The 16,040-nt window shown below is 36.1% G+C and overlaps 1 protein-coding gene across 2 annotated transcripts in view; it reads right to left on the minus strand.

Moving 5' to 3' along the window:
• Positions 1-518: 518 nt before the first annotated feature.
• LOC149792102 (KAT8 regulatory NSL complex subunit 1-like) overlaps positions 519-16,040 on the minus strand; it is a 72,672-nt gene continuing 57,150 nt past the window's right edge. Inside the window, exons 6-8 of one of the 2 annotated variants that reach the window (XM_089970621.1) lie at positions 13,438-13,708; positions 9,731-9,824; positions 519-7,929 (exon numbers count right to left, since the gene is read on the minus strand). In XM_089970621.1, coding sequence (XP_089826747.1) covers positions 7,330-7,929; positions 9,731-9,824; positions 13,438-13,708 — 965 coding nt within the window. In that variant the 3' untranslated portion in view covers positions 519-7,329. The remainder of the gene's footprint in view (positions 7,930-9,730; positions 9,825-13,437; positions 13,709-16,040) is intronic. The other variant, XM_089970622.1, reaches the window with a different exon arrangement.

Consider the following 16,040-nt stretch of genomic DNA (forward strand, 5'->3'; position numbering starts at 1 on the left):
GAGAACCCGATGTTGACATGACCATTCAGGAGTAGTAGGGATAAGATTTTCAAGTTTGCTGATGTTATGACCACATTGGACATCAGTTTGGCACCATTTAGAGCATACTCAACATTATAATAAATCTAACACCTACCAAAAGTCATAGATATTTGACATAGTTCAGGAGTTTTGCCCCAGAAAACAGAAGCATGGATAATGGATGGACAGACCATAGACAAAAACAATTCTCGACACTGAAGAATAGTTAATAGCAACAACAAAAAGCATATCTGGACTGCTAGTCTACTATGTATACAAAGTCCGAGTCACCTTGAATGTTTGAGATATGTACTTGGAATCGAGCATTCTTACAGACTGACCAACATAGAAACAGCCCCAACCCTCAGCCCTCTCCAGTCAGAAATAAGGGATAATTATTCGACTTGAAGTTTTGAACATTAAAGCACGCATAACAGATCAAAGGATGGACAGAAAAATGAACAAAACCCAAAAAAATTAAATGAATGAAGACAATGTTAAAAGATCCTCCAGGGTGGTTTACTAATTGCACTATCTGATGCTACAGCAAAGGCAGACAAACAGATCATTTGCTAAAAACAAGGAAATGGATACACAGGCCTTCAAGTAAACAGACTAAATATGAATCACTCCAGAGATATGGAGAAATTTATACATAAGCTCTTGAAAAAATATTTTTTAAATTTAAGATTCAATGACTCTCCTACATACAGCAACAAATACAGAATCTGGAAACTGTCAACCTGTGCATTGATTGTTGAAGCTTTTAGATTTTTTGTAAATGCATTTGCATTTAGAAAAATATCTAATTTCAAGACCTTTCTTTAAGTAGTTCTTTTGAACTTGTTCATATACTTGACTCCATTACTAGGTGCAGACTAATTACTAGTCAGACTAATCCTACTAATTACCAGACTAATCCAACTAATTACAAGTCAGACTAATCCTACTAATTACCAGACTAATCCAACTAATTACAAGTCGGACTAATCTAATTATCAGTCAGGCCGATCTAAAATGTAAATAAAGGAAAACAAATCTTGCATGCTATTTTCCACCAATATTAAGAATACTAACTGCAAAATAAAACCTTCCTTCTACAAATTTTGAACTCTTCATTATTAAAATTAGTTCTGGTATCACTCAAATCCACTAGTGAACAGTTCCTATACAAGTCAACAACTAATTATGGGAGACACATTTTAAGCAGGACATAACTGGATTGAATAATGTACATTTTATTTCCAACCATCAATCTTTCAGGAGGAAAATGTTCCAAGGAGACCTCGAGCCAAAGACTTGCTGAAAATTAATTTCAAGTCAACTTTTTTTTAATGCAACTAACACACTTGTTTTTCCCTCGTTTTCAACCTGAACCATAAGGTATACAGGTTTACTGTGCTAACAAACTATCTCACAATAACAAACCACATCTGAAATGGCAACACAATCTGACCCATTGTTATGATGAAAGAAAACAATAAATAAGCCAATACATCCCATTTGAATGAAAGACCAAGTATCAAATAAAAATCGTGAATGCCAAGTTAATGCAGCCTGGATGTAAGATCAATCCAGATGAAAAAAAAAGATTACTTCTAACAACTATGTGATAGAAAAACGCTCAAGAGTGGTATGTAACATGGCAAGTTGAATCCAAACTAGAGATTTTTCATTGGAAGCCTTCACAAATGGCAAAATAAATTTGAATCTCAGTCTTCACGCATGCATATATATGGTGACCTTGGAGACAGACTGGTGCATGATCCTTATTTGGCCATCGCGAGCTTGAGGGTTTACAGTCTGGTGATGGCCCATCCTAATGTATGTGACAGCACTTTGCCACACAAAATGGTACACACACAAAGAATTAAGAGTAAATACTTTTCTGAGTAGTCTGTGTTGCATTCAAAGTCAGATCCATCAAAACTGAAACAGATGGGTGTGTTTTAGAAAGGTCACATTATTTTTAGTTTGAAAAATTCCACGTTTACACTTGCTAAAGTATGTTACCATGTCAACTGCCAACAGACAAAATGCAGTTACACCAACGTGCAACATTGCATGGGCAAGTTTTAGTACATGCATCCTAGGACATGTGTGAATAAAGCTACCATGACCTCAGTCAAAACCTTAATTCATTCAGACCAAATCCTGCCTGTAAGCATGATGAGGCTGTACCCTACTTCCAATCTCAGTAGCACCAAGGTCATTTAAGATACACCCAAGTGGGTGGTATTACAAAAAGGCAGACAGGTGATAGCAAATAAACTGGACTTTCTCCTCGCATTACAAAATGCAGAAGCTGAAAGAATTTTTTGACCAAATTCTTTTACACCAAAATTCGCCCCTTGTTGAAATTGGATTTTGTGTCCGGAATTTTGACTTTTTGGCCTGTGATCTAAAACAGACCGGTTTGAACTGCACACAGACAGGTGATCTTTTGCAAAAAGTAGGATAAGTTGGGGACTGGGAGTAAGAAGTGGTCAGGAAACGAAAATGAGGAGTCCAATAGGCAAAACAAAACAACAAAAAAATAAAGCCAATGCAAATGTTTACCCTTCTTCAAATGCGTGAGCCAAATAGCTAATGAAAAATTACATTTCTAGCACAACTAGGCATTAGTCTAAGCAAAAAAACACTGGTAAGCAGATGTTTTTGGATGTATTCAGAATTAACCTCCAAAATGCATTCCCTACCCCCATTTCAAGTGAAAATGACAAAAATCTCCAGGGCTGAACGAGTTAAGCACAACAGGGACAAATCTTGATTTCTGCAATATGAACCAGTCAGTGCAATCAACCCCTACCACATAAGAAACAACAAAATGTAAATGTATTTGGTAACACATGAACACATGTACCATTTTACATTTGAAACCTAAAATTTGGTATGTAGCAATTTCACATTTGAAAGATTGATCATTGGCAATGTTTATGCAAATACAGATTTCCGCCCAAATCTATCAACAATCGGAAAAAGGTTACAACAGGCCTGTGATCTATGTATCAAAATGACATTTTTTTTATTGAAATACATTTGTGCCACATAAAATTGAAGCGTTTCAGTAATGTTTCACATGATATTGTACTTTCATTTAAATGAACATCCGAAATAGTTTCCACAAGAAAGAAAAAAACCTACATCACATCATGTCACTATGCTGAAAAACAAAAACATAATTACAAATAAACAAAAGAAATTAATAAAGAAAAATTATAAAAGGCTTATAGGTTTTTTTTAAAAAAGAAAATTATATACATCTGTTCATATACAGCTGTAATCTGCAAGATCTAGTTTAACACTGGACACAAATGCGTATACATATTATCAGACCTAAAACACCTCAATCATTTTTTATGAAAATGTGCATTTTTATAAAATGATCAAAGAATTACGGATCTTGGCTCATCAGGCCATTATTATTTTCCAAAGATAAAAATCTGAAAGGTTCAAACTTGACACTTATTTAACCAAACATTTTTAAAATATGCTAGGAAATGGGAAGATTTTCAGTTTCCTGGTTTTCATCTTAAATTTGTCCTGAAATGATTTTTTAATACAATGGGAGTTGGTAATATCATCAATGACGGTTTTTTGTTTTAAAAAAAGCCTGGGATTCCTATACAGCTGCACTGATGAAGCATTCCACCAAAAGGAGGTCTGTGGTCGAACCAACAAATCATGAAATCAAAGGTCAAAGATCAAGCACAGTAATAACACCATTGGGTCCAGTTTTAAGGCCTGACCACTTCTGAATATTTAAACATGATTATATACACAAATTTCCAAAGTGCAATGTAGTGCTAGTACCATTATGTGCTTGAAATGTACAAACAATTCTCACATGCACAAGCTACTCCACACACGAGCCTACCATAAACAGCATTAAGTGTATATATATTTCATTACACACAACTCTTGTTTTAAATTTTTTTATCTTAACAAAAATGTCCCATTAACTTTACAGTGACAAATCTCCTTGCCTATCTTCTTAATGCATTCAACTGCCAATGTTCAATTATCTAAAAAAAATCCAAAACCGGAGCTCATGTTGTGAACAATAATGTTACTCCATAGGCTGATGACATTTTTCAAAATTGTTTTCATTGGTGTGGGTTTCCAAGCAATGATTCTGATGAGTGATATGAAATAATTTCACTTATTCAAATATCCAAGTATTTCTTCTGAATTGTGGAAATTGGTTGAGAAATTATTTGAACAATGCTCTCAATGAAGGGGGGGGGAGGAGAAGTCCCTTGAAAGGGGTGAATAGATGTTCCACCGACTCAAAACAATGTCTAGGTTTCCACATTAAGTCTGTTTCTGCTGTCCTCTATTTCCTTCTCAAATGAGTGGACATGTTCACTCAAATCTGCTCAGATTTTATTCAGAATCAATTATATAATGCAAGAATTTTAGTGAAATGCTACGTCAATGCCACCATTAATGCAAGACGAGTAGAAATAAGAAAATTGTGAAGATTACCACTGTGTTGTTGTTTGGCAGGTAAGATGGATGCCATTTTCACCTTGAAGCAACTAAATATTACTCGTGTTTGGTAAAATATCTAGTCAATACGACAATCGATGCTGGCCAAATAGCCATTTCAAAATTTTCAGTATGCCCATAAATACTGCTATTTTGAAGATTCCACCAGCACGATTTTAAAAACAACAATATCCTACAAGGAAAAGCTCTGTCGGAAAAACATGTTGGTACAGCTGTTCAAGGAAAGTAATTGTGATAATTTGTACATGTTCAGCAGTCACATTAGCCTCAATGGCTCTTAGATCCAAGCTCAAATAATAAGTGTCTATTTTTTTTTATTAGGAAAGCACACCAACTCTAGTACCATACATTCATGAGTACTGACAAGATTTCAACATAGCTGCCATGACTATCGTATTAGTTGACTATCAGCACTATTGTCATTTAGGACCAATTAGATATCAAAGTCACCAACATCTATACAACCATCTCTTCAAGTAGCTGTAATTTAATTTCAAGACGGTTACCAGAGCGGATATATTGGCAATCTACTCAGCACCATTTTTATTTAGAACCAACCAAATATGACTACACATATTTTAGTGAATAAACTATGTTGATACATCCTTCCATTCACAAGTAGTAACAACAGGATTTAAAAGACTGCAGTAAGTGTCTATCATACCAAAGTCCAAGTGGCATTTTCATTTGGGACGAACTAGACTTTGGAAAACGTGTGTAAAGTTTCATTCCAAGCAAACCCTGTATTTAAGAAGGACCAGCAATAACAAATTTGTGTTAACATACAATATCAGACGGACCACCACATAAGCTCTTTTGGTCTACACTTAGTCAAGCCACAAATTCAACTCTCCATCATGTATCTACATTGTATCTTGACAATATTATCCAAAATTCAAAACAAACATCACCTTGTTCACCTTGCATAATAACATTTTCACATAAAAAATATAATGTACGATATATACACATACATATATATATATATATACAAGCTCTTCAAACGCTGATGGTAACTTCAATAATTTGTTATTACTAGATTTACACTGATTAATGATATTTACATCTAAATGTCCACAAAACAAAATAACAAGGAGAACATTGAAACTGATGTTATTCTCCTGTTGCATGTTTTTTCAAAGCACAGTTCATAATATGAAAGGAGACTCATGCCAGGTCATGTTAACTGTACTGTACCAAACAACAATCCAGTACAACTTTATACATATACTATGAAATCTTCTATTTAAAGAAAGGATCACAACTGTTTAAATTCAATTATAACATTTATAATCTGAGGAAGTGTCTCTGATATTATACAGCAACAAGAAATCCCCATATATATCAACAAAAGCTCATGAATTAATATTTTTCTTTTTAAAAAGGCTCATCAAACTGAACGTGATCCTAGATCTCCAACAGAACACGCCCCCCTTGGAATAACACAAATTCTGTACTTGACATAACTATTTCCACAAAAGCTTCCCTTTCCGTCAAGCCTGTCATTTTATTTACGTCAAAAGTAAAACTCCTCAGCATGGATCCTAATACATAAAAAAATTAAAACTGACCTTCGTCTACAGTTTAGATGAATATACAGACAAATGGACATGCACAAGTATGCCAAAGTAACTGCTGCATGAAGCCTTTACCAAGGACAGCCCAGCAATCGGCAATCTATTCTCTTCTGTCTGCCCAAAAATATTTCAAATAATCAATACAAGAATGTTGATGAACATTTCTTCACAAGTGAATTAAAATGGTGAAAATCTAAAATCATTTTTAAGATTATATGGTGAAAAACCTTATCCAACAACTCAATCATTGCAAAAGCCTCATCATGTGACCACACAGTAACTCCAATGTCTGGACATAACTTGTCCAATGACCCTAACACCTCAAGTCCAAAATGTGATCGCACAGCAATCCACAGGTCTGGACTCGACTCTTATCCGACGACCCAAATGTCACAAGTTCAAATGGGAACAAGTGATTCACACCTTGTTGATTGTCCAGCAGTCCATTTGAATCTCCTACAATTTCCATGCCTACAAAAATGATCTTCTATCCTTTTCTCATCTAGGCTATTACTTTCCAGAAGTGATGTTCTCTTGAGCTATTTGGCAAATATGTACTGAAGGTAATGTACTAATGCTTAAGATGACACAGCCAATTGCATTAAACATGATACTCTATATTAGTGCTCTGTGCTGCAGTGAGTTGGTTACAGAATTATATGCAATAGAGATGGGGGGAATCTCAACCTACATGACATAACCGATTAATATATTTTGCAGATTTTCTCTGATATTATCAACATGCCATACCCAATAATAGATCACAATGGTAATACATGGTAATATCACAACTTTCCAATGCATACAGAAATTCTCAACTTTTCCGGATTCAGTCCCATCCTGGCCTGGTAAGCCAATGAGAAAGCCATGAAGCATACACCACCGATTTGAAGTGATATTTACCAAGTACAGCCATACCACAATAACCTGGATCAATAGGGACACCTGAATTTTGTTGAATTACTCAGATTTCCATATGTAACTATGGACTTTAGTAACGAGCTGCAGGCGTCCTTGGATGCTGGGTTTTGATTTATACTGATAATGACAGTCCAGATAACTGGAGTTTAACTAGAAGGCTACCAAGCCATCACTTAGAAAGCTCCATTCACTTAACACTAAATTTTGGATGCTTGTTCGAAAACAGACTGTCAATTTCTTCTCTCGTCACACACACCTAGCTGCTGGCTACACTCATTCCCCACACTGTAGATCTTTATCAGCTCTTAGACGATTTCTGTGACGCCCTGTCCTGAACATCTGTTGTCCACTCTGGGTCATTTGCATCATCAATGAGCGATGTGGAGGAACTCATAGGTGAGGCAGGTTGACTGAAACAAGTTGGGGTTGAGGGTTGTTGTGCATTATGCCTGGCAGATGACTCGCGCCTTGGCCTGCATGACGGAATAGGCATAAATATTTGATGGGTGTTATTGTGCCGATGTTCATCCAATACTCTCTGCATTTCTATGTATTCTTCCTCACTAAGAGGGAATGTCCTGAGTGGCCAGGGGTCCACCAAATAATGCAGTTCATATTCCAATTGTGAGCCTTCATCCTGAAAAATACTAGCTCTACGAGATGCTCCAGACCCACTTCTGCGTCTTATCTCCTTTCCTCCAGCTTTTGATCCAGATGTATCATTTATGATCAAGTCTGTATTCGCAAAATCTATGCCCACACCACCTTCACTCTCAGAACGAGAATTACGGCTCCTACGTACAGAGGGATTCGTAAGGAAAGACGTAAAACGTTTCTTCTCTTGGATCTCACACTCCTGGTGCAATTTCTGGTACACCTCATCACTTGCATCTTCAATCTGGTATAAAGAAAATGGATATCATTTTACTTGCATGAGTAAAATTTAACTTGTGACAGGAAATTAACAAGACTTTGTTAAAAATGTAAATAATGATTGCAAGAGCTATTCTAGATGAGGTGGTGTGTAGTGGCATTATGGCACGGCACTGCTGAGGCAAGGGCTACTGAAGAAACATTTCTTGCCTCATGAAACACCTCATCATTCAAGCAAAACTGGTGCAATGGAAGGATTTGAACCTGCAACTGTTTGGCTGCAAGTCTGGCGTGCTAATCATTGAGATTAAGCAGCTCCTTCCTATGTGTTCCAGATAAATTTGGGAAACATTCAAATCAACTGATTAAGATTTAACATGAATAAACAAGGGTTCAAGAAACTGTAACCTGCTAACCATGCAATGATTTACTTGTCCTGCAAGAACACGACACAAAAATTGAACACTGCATCTTCACAATGTCATAGTTGCCAGAACAGTGACAGGCATTAGACCGCAACATGAAATCTTGTCAATGATGCCCTAGCTGCCATAACAGTGACATGCATTGGACTTTAACACTAAATCTTGTCAATGATGCCATAGGATTCAGAACACGTGACTAAATACCAAGATGAAGATTCAGAACACTGGTCTACAGACCAACTGTGTACAAGATCCAGCAGAATGGCATCTCTAGTGAACAGTATTACACCATAACTTTCAACATGCATAGCAAATCTGTCTCTCTGGCAAAGTTCTGGCATATTTGAGTAAAAAATTTAGAGATACAGTTAACACAAGAGACTCAGTTTGTTCAGTTTGCATTTGATTTCTAGCATATCAACAAAAAAAATCCAGCTAAATAAAAATAAGGAGGTAATATCCTTCTTCTAGGGCCTTTCACATCACAGTTCATAACAGATCGAAGTGGGTGATATTTGAGAAAAGAAGGATACAGCTTTACAATGACTTTATGCACATTATAAAACACATTTGAAAAAATGCAATTATGAGACCCCATTTACTAAAACAATAGGCAGATGCAATACCAGTTTTTTGCACCGATTTCAGACTTCATCTTCCTAAATTTAAAGCAGACCTGACAAAACTTCCCAACAACAAACTTTTGTTTTAAAAAAATCGGACAACTTTGGGATTCGGGGTAAAAGGGGACAAGCAGGCGAAAATCATGGATCGCAGATGCAAAACAAAAAAAATCCAATTATCAACAGTCTGCTCACATTTCCTCAATCACTTAATTGTACTGATGACAACATTAATTTTAGTTTACTTAGAAACTTTCACACAGCACCTCAACATTCTTCAAATTTGCAATGAATGATACCCATGTGTTGCCATTCACACAAGACAACAATATGGAAAAGTATATACAGGGGCTGCAAATTTCTCCTTTCCAAAGTCTGGGACCTGCATTATCTACCTTTGGGCCCAAGTTTATTTACCACCCAAAGTCTGGCAAACTCAATCTCAACTGAATAACAGCAAGTATATTGTATCAAGTAAATTAAAATACTGGCAGAAATAAATAATGAAGCATTGGGATCTAATAGGAAATAAATTTAGCACTGTAATCATTTACTGCACAGAATAACAATGCATTACATGCTTGGTATGACTTCAATAAAATATTGAAAACCAGATGCCAAAAGACCTCACACAGTACAAGTCCAAGAGAAAGCTGAGGGCCCAGGGATGAAGAAAAAAATTTCAGCCCCTGATATGTAGCATATTGGTAATATGTTTTCACTGATTATAATTTTCCTTCTACACTTAAACAAGTTGTGAAGAAATAGCAATTTGTACCTCTCCATCTTCTTCCATTAACTCCACTGTTTCCTTTAGGTCCGACGTCAGGTCAATCTCTGGGAACTCTTCTTCGAGAGTAATATCCCGCCACCTGCAGCACAACAGGAAGGCTGTTATATTTAGATGACAGCAACACTTTGAGTAATACCATGTACATTTCTTAAACATTCCTGTACGGCTACACAAAGCTTCAACTCTGAATGGCATCCCCAGAGGTAATGACAGCTAAGGTTTGGTCATATCAGCCTTTCATGGCTGTAAATTCAGCAAAAGGATCAAAGGTTTGTGTTCCCAAGTTTTGAAAGCTGGCAGAAATAAAATCAGACACTAAAGATGTGCTTATAATAATATCACCCAACAAATGTAATGCAACTGAAGGGAAAAGTTCCAAGACAAATGGGTCATACCATTACATTTTGATGGTCATCGACATCTCAAGTCTCTTGTTTTGGTTCCAATTCAAGGAGTCCTTCAAGTGTTTTTAATCAAAAGTGAAACATGTGAAAGACATGACAGAAGAACCCACATGGCAACACAGTATGCCCCATCCATCAACTCCCACCTGATTCGGCAAGACTTTAAGAAAAATCAATCTCTGGCCACCATTATGGAACTACCAGACATATTAACCATCCATAGTCTGCAACAGCATAAAGTTTCTAACAAAGCATAAGAGCTTATCATCATGAAATATTCACAAACATACTGGTGAAAGAACAGAGCCCATTCAGTTACAAAATATGTGTCCACTACAAAACAAGATATTTCACAAACATGAACTCTGATTTCACTTTCTTGAATCCGTGCATTGCTGACTACTATACCCGATTTCTTGTCTGTTTCATAATGCTCTGTATTGTCCATTAATGCCATAGTCAGCTTGTTTAGACAAAAGTATACTGATTGAAAAATGTCCTTATCTTTTAATTTCTTTTTTTTATTTATTCAATTCAGGGTTAATACATATCAGAAGAGCTGACTTTTCAGTTTTCAAGGACTACTCACAATATCAAGTGTTCTGCTTCAGTTACTAATTTAAATACAAGAAAAAAATACAAAAACAATATAGAAATAAACAAAATATGAAAGGGAAATGGCATTTTAAAAAGAGTCCTTGTGACCCAGATGTTAGCCATTGCTCTTTGGCTTCTATACTTTCTTCTGCAGTTGAAACTTCAGTGCTTTCCCTTCAAAGATGCTGCCAGGATTTTACCTAATTGGGGGGGGGTACCCACTTGTTATGAAAATAATGCTGGAGTAGAACAAAAAGGAAGGAGGGGGAAATGGCCATACTAATATACCTAACAGTTCAATATCCATCTTTCTTCCAGCTACACAGAGTCCTAATGAAATCAGAATCTTAAAAATATGTTGCCTCAAGTTGTATATGCTGTTGATTTTTCTGAGCTTAATCTGTTCCTCTATGAATACTGTTCTGTACTGTGCCACCTCTGCTGTAACAAATTTGGAAACCATTCCTCATGTTTATTATGCACATTGCTCATGGTTAATGTCTTTTGGATACTCTGGCTTTTTTCACTAACAAGTTCAGCTTAAAGTTTCACTTTCTGAATCGGTGCTTTACCGACTACTATGCCAGATTTGCTATCTGTTCAATAATGCTGTATTAGGACTTTAAGGCCATTAACGACATAGTCTGCTGGTTCTGACAGTGGTATTTTGATCAAACAAATGTATTTACTTCCTAAATTAAATAAATTTGGCATATTGCTAAGTTTTTTCAAGTGAATTTAAACAGTGAAAACATATATCCCAATGTTTTTCCTATCTTGGATAATTTGGCAGTAAATTGTCCCCAATGTGCATCAGAATTCACCTTGCACTGATTTACTCCTAAAGACAACATAATCCAGGTGAATGAAAGATTATCAATCCATTTTAAGTTTCAATTGCACTCGTTCTTGTACCTGTAAAATGAGCAGTAAAATAAATAATCCAGACAATGCTTTAAAGTACTCCTCAAGAATAAGGAGGGATTATTACATGTTTACAAGCCCATAGATTAGCACTAAGAATCACCAAATGAATAGTCCAGAAGTTTGAACAGCTAATGCTGGTGATCAGACCTATTAAAATTACATATCTAGTGTTTGAAAAGTTATGAATTTGTTATATGGTGTGCCGATTGTGGTCGAAAAGTTGACATACATTTGTAGTGTAAGCAATATTCGAGCTTTCAAAATGACATCAGTTCCGGTTCTGATTACATGCGTGATCCAAACAATTCAAAAGTCAATGTCAGTCAGCTAAAACACTCACTTTTAACAATTTTTGCAGTCACTGTCGTCAACCAGTAGGGCTCTTTACTGAGCTGAATCATCTAAGATGAACGACGCTGGGATTCAGCACTTGTGGATTAGGTAGCCCGTATTTTAAACAATCATTTGTAAAACTTCATCAATGCATGGTTCAAATGGTTCCCGCTACAACAGGTCTTGTCCAGGGACACAATGTGACAATCAAACTTAGTGAAGTCTAAGAGTTCATGATACCTTGCAAAAGGGGTGTTATGCATGACATCAGGTTACATCATGTGGATTACAATAACAGTAGAATTGCTAGCATAATGACAGAAAATCGAACCGCACTTCCGATCACAGAACAATGAGAAAAGTAAACATTTTGCAACCCTGCAATTTATCTTAACCCTATGTGCCAAAGATCCTCAGGCTCCATTGATTTAGAAGAAGAAAAAAAAAAGGAAAATTTCAATCTGCTGTTGCAATGTCTCTTTTAATTGGGCTTGGCATTCTGCTTTATCTGCATTTAATGTTGAACACTACTTTGGGCTGACCGGCATGCCAACTGTTTCTGTCCACCAGTCCTACACATCGAACTAGTATTCAATGATATTTTTGTCTTAAAAATCACTTGCATGCATTTCCAGTAACTCTATCCCAATTCAAATAATCTGAAGGACTTCAAAACTTCAACTTTGATAGGACTGAAGCGCTTCTAAACAAATATTGTTGTCAGATTCAAGGCAAAGATCACATCTTTTGAAACGTACTTGATATTCCTCAGCAATAATATATTAGAAATCTGCTTGGCACCATTTTCAAATCTACTTTTAAATTGTTTATTTTACTATAATTCTACATTTTCTACATTTTGAAATACTTGCCAATCATGCATGTACATCAGACTCGTAATGAACTTCAGCCATCATTTTTGGGTTCAAAATCACTCAAATTTCCAAGCTATAATAATCTGATATAGTTCATAACTTTTTCTGAATGAAATCGCCATCTGAAGATGAACAACGATGGTCATAAGAAATTTTGGTGTTCTATGTTGCCTGTATTTTGAAGATTTATTTGCAAAACTTCCTTTATCCAAGGATCAAATTACTACAGAATGCTTGTTCCAGGGCCCAACCTGCCATCAAATTTAGTCTACCTTTGTTTGTCCACCAAGTTTATGCTCAGCTGTGAAAACAAGACTCTTATCCCTAAAAAGGCAGGTCCAACAAGTTAGCAGTTTAGTAATGGTTTGACAAATATACTTGGATAATCCATCCTCTCTCATGATCATGGTACAGTCCATAGTTCTAAATCCAATAGTGTTGTACTATCACAATTAATGACTTTATCACAATGACTTTGCAATGTGCATATAAATTACAGATGGAAAGCATCTTTTTGCAGTGTGTGCAAATAAAATGGACTAAATATCATGCTTACTTGGGAGTTTGGATTTCTTTGTACTGCAGTTTTTCCACCCTTGTGGATGCAGCCATACTGTATGGAATTACAATGTTGTTGATATCAAACGCATTTTCTCCCTTCTTTCTCCGCTGCGAGGACTCCTTCATATCCCGCAGTGCATTCTGTGAACCACTTGATGATAAACATCCTTCCCTCAGCTGTGGTGAAGGTGTTGGTGTTTGACTGTAACTGCTCCAGTCCTCACCCCAGCTATTCTGGGACAGTGTTCGGTTGTTACGCTTCAGAGCTGTTAAAGAAATGGACTTCAATTAGTTTTATTCCTTACAAGAGGAAGAAAAAAAAAAACAAGCATTTGTCGAAGATGCAAATTTTAATGCAAGCCAAAGAGTCATGTCTGTCTCGGTTCACATTAATTAATGTTGACCAATTATGCACAAATACCATATCATGAAATTGTTTACTCTAAGTATTACTTGTCATATTGCTATTTTATATTTTTTCAGTTTAAATTACCAATCATCCAGTATAATCCACAATCTGCTCTTATTTTAGAACTAGTTCTGTTGAAACTCTATGCATGTTTTTTTTTACAGTAAAATGAATATTTTAAGTTTTTGTACAAATGGAAGAACTCTGCATAAACTCTAACCTCAAATGGAACATCAGTCAATTTCTAGCCCCTCACCACTAAGTACTTCGTGGGCACAGAGCCAGTAACTTTTTGTAGTTGTAAATCAAAATGACTCGTGGACTTTAAAATATATAACTTTGCCAATTTTAAAGATATCTGGCTGATTAGGTATCAAAATAAAGCATAAAAATCAAATTGTATGACTAATTCACTGAAATATGCACATCATTTTACAACTGTTAGAGTACACGTGCAAATAGGTAATACAACAGGTAAAATACACAAGCAATCACTCATTTACCTTTGTTAGATAAACAGTGTTTTAAAAACTCATCTGAATAAAAGATTTGAAAGTATTCTAGAACTTATCTGGAGCCTTCTGACACTAGTTCATCTCTCCCACAAAATCAAAATCAATCCCTTTGGTTCCGTAACTTCCATCCAAACAAACAACAAATGGAGTACACCCTTCTCTTCTGACGATTCAAAACCTTCAATGTCCTCTCCATCATCATCTCTGTCACCTACATGCACCTTCCATTTTCTATCATTTTCAATCAACTTAATTATGTCTGAACTGCCAAAATATTCTGAAAATTAATAATCCGACACTTCACTCTTACCCTGCTTCACCATTCTGAATAAAAATTCACAATTTGGAAAAGATGTTAGAAATGCAGTCTTTCTTCAACATTTTTAGTTGCATTCAAGCTAATCTCATGAGAAAACTGCCCCTGACCAGTAAGGCGGTCCCATAGGGTTTACCAACTTACTTCCCCCAAGACCAGAAAACTGGTCCATAGTGATGGAAGTGCTTATGCAAGCAGAACAATTCTCTAGAAAAAGTCTTGGAGGCAGTTGTCATTATACTTCTCGAAGTAGCTGGATTTATCTTGAGAGTTAAAATTGAGAGTATGTGATTTGGATTTTTAACATAGCTTTAACAATTTTTCAGTCATATCACTATGATGTCTGCAGTGTGGCAGTTTATAGGGATGTTTAGCACTAAGGATCACGCCACAGACATGTAGCATCATGTCCCACCCAGTCACATTATCCAGCCCTAACACTAACCTCATTAAGCTGAGCACCAGGCAAGGCAGCTATTAGTACCATTTTTACAAGTCTTTGGTATGACTTGGCCAGGTATTGAACCCATGACCTCCCACATCCGAGGCTTGCACTCTAACCACTAGGCCAACGGAGCGATAAAATTAAGAGAAATAAATTGAGCACAAAGTTCATTAGATAGAAAAAGGAAAATTTCTGAATATAGACAGATTTAACGAAGATACAAAGGTAGGAAATGAACATATACGAGTTTCATATATTCAGTTCATCCTCTGGTGCAATACTGTATAAATATCATTCAAGCAAGAAGCTCAGATGGACTGGATGCTGCTCATACTTATGTCCAAGCATGAAGGATGAAATAGACTATGGCTATGAACGTCTGCGTAAAGTCTCATAGCAATCTTTGAAGTGATGCACAGATGACACAGGATGGATGATCTTCCACTTTTCTGGACCAGTAGAACAACTGCTGAAGCAAAATTACCTGTCAATGAATGCACCTGTCAATGAATGCAGGTGATGGCCATAATAATCGTTACATTTTATTGCAAACAGAAACTACAAGTCTGCCATTGAATGCATTAAGCTACACAACAAAAAGGGCCATAGTTTTAAAATCAAAAAACAGCAACTATAATCAACAAAAAGAATCTCCAAAGCATCAAATATAAAACCATTTCGTCTTTTTATTATACCTAGTGTTGAAACCATCTCTTGACATTCTTAGATTATGCATGCATATATGACCAGCCATTCAGGAGGAGCAATAAAGAAAATTGTCCAGATGGCCATAATGAATGTTTGAGTGAAACCATTTTTCTTCAGGACCTACTACATCATGGGCTGGCAAACTATTTTACATAGTGTGCCACTTTCTCCAGATTATTTACAAAATGAATGAGTGCATGCCATC

This window comes from Sinohyriopsis cumingii, chromosome 9 (genome assembly GCF_028554795.1).
Source record: "Sinohyriopsis cumingii isolate HCF-2022 chromosome 9, ASM2855479v2, whole genome shotgun sequence".
Classification (NCBI taxonomy): Eukaryota; Metazoa; Mollusca; class Bivalvia; order Unionida; family Unionidae; genus Sinohyriopsis; species Sinohyriopsis cumingii.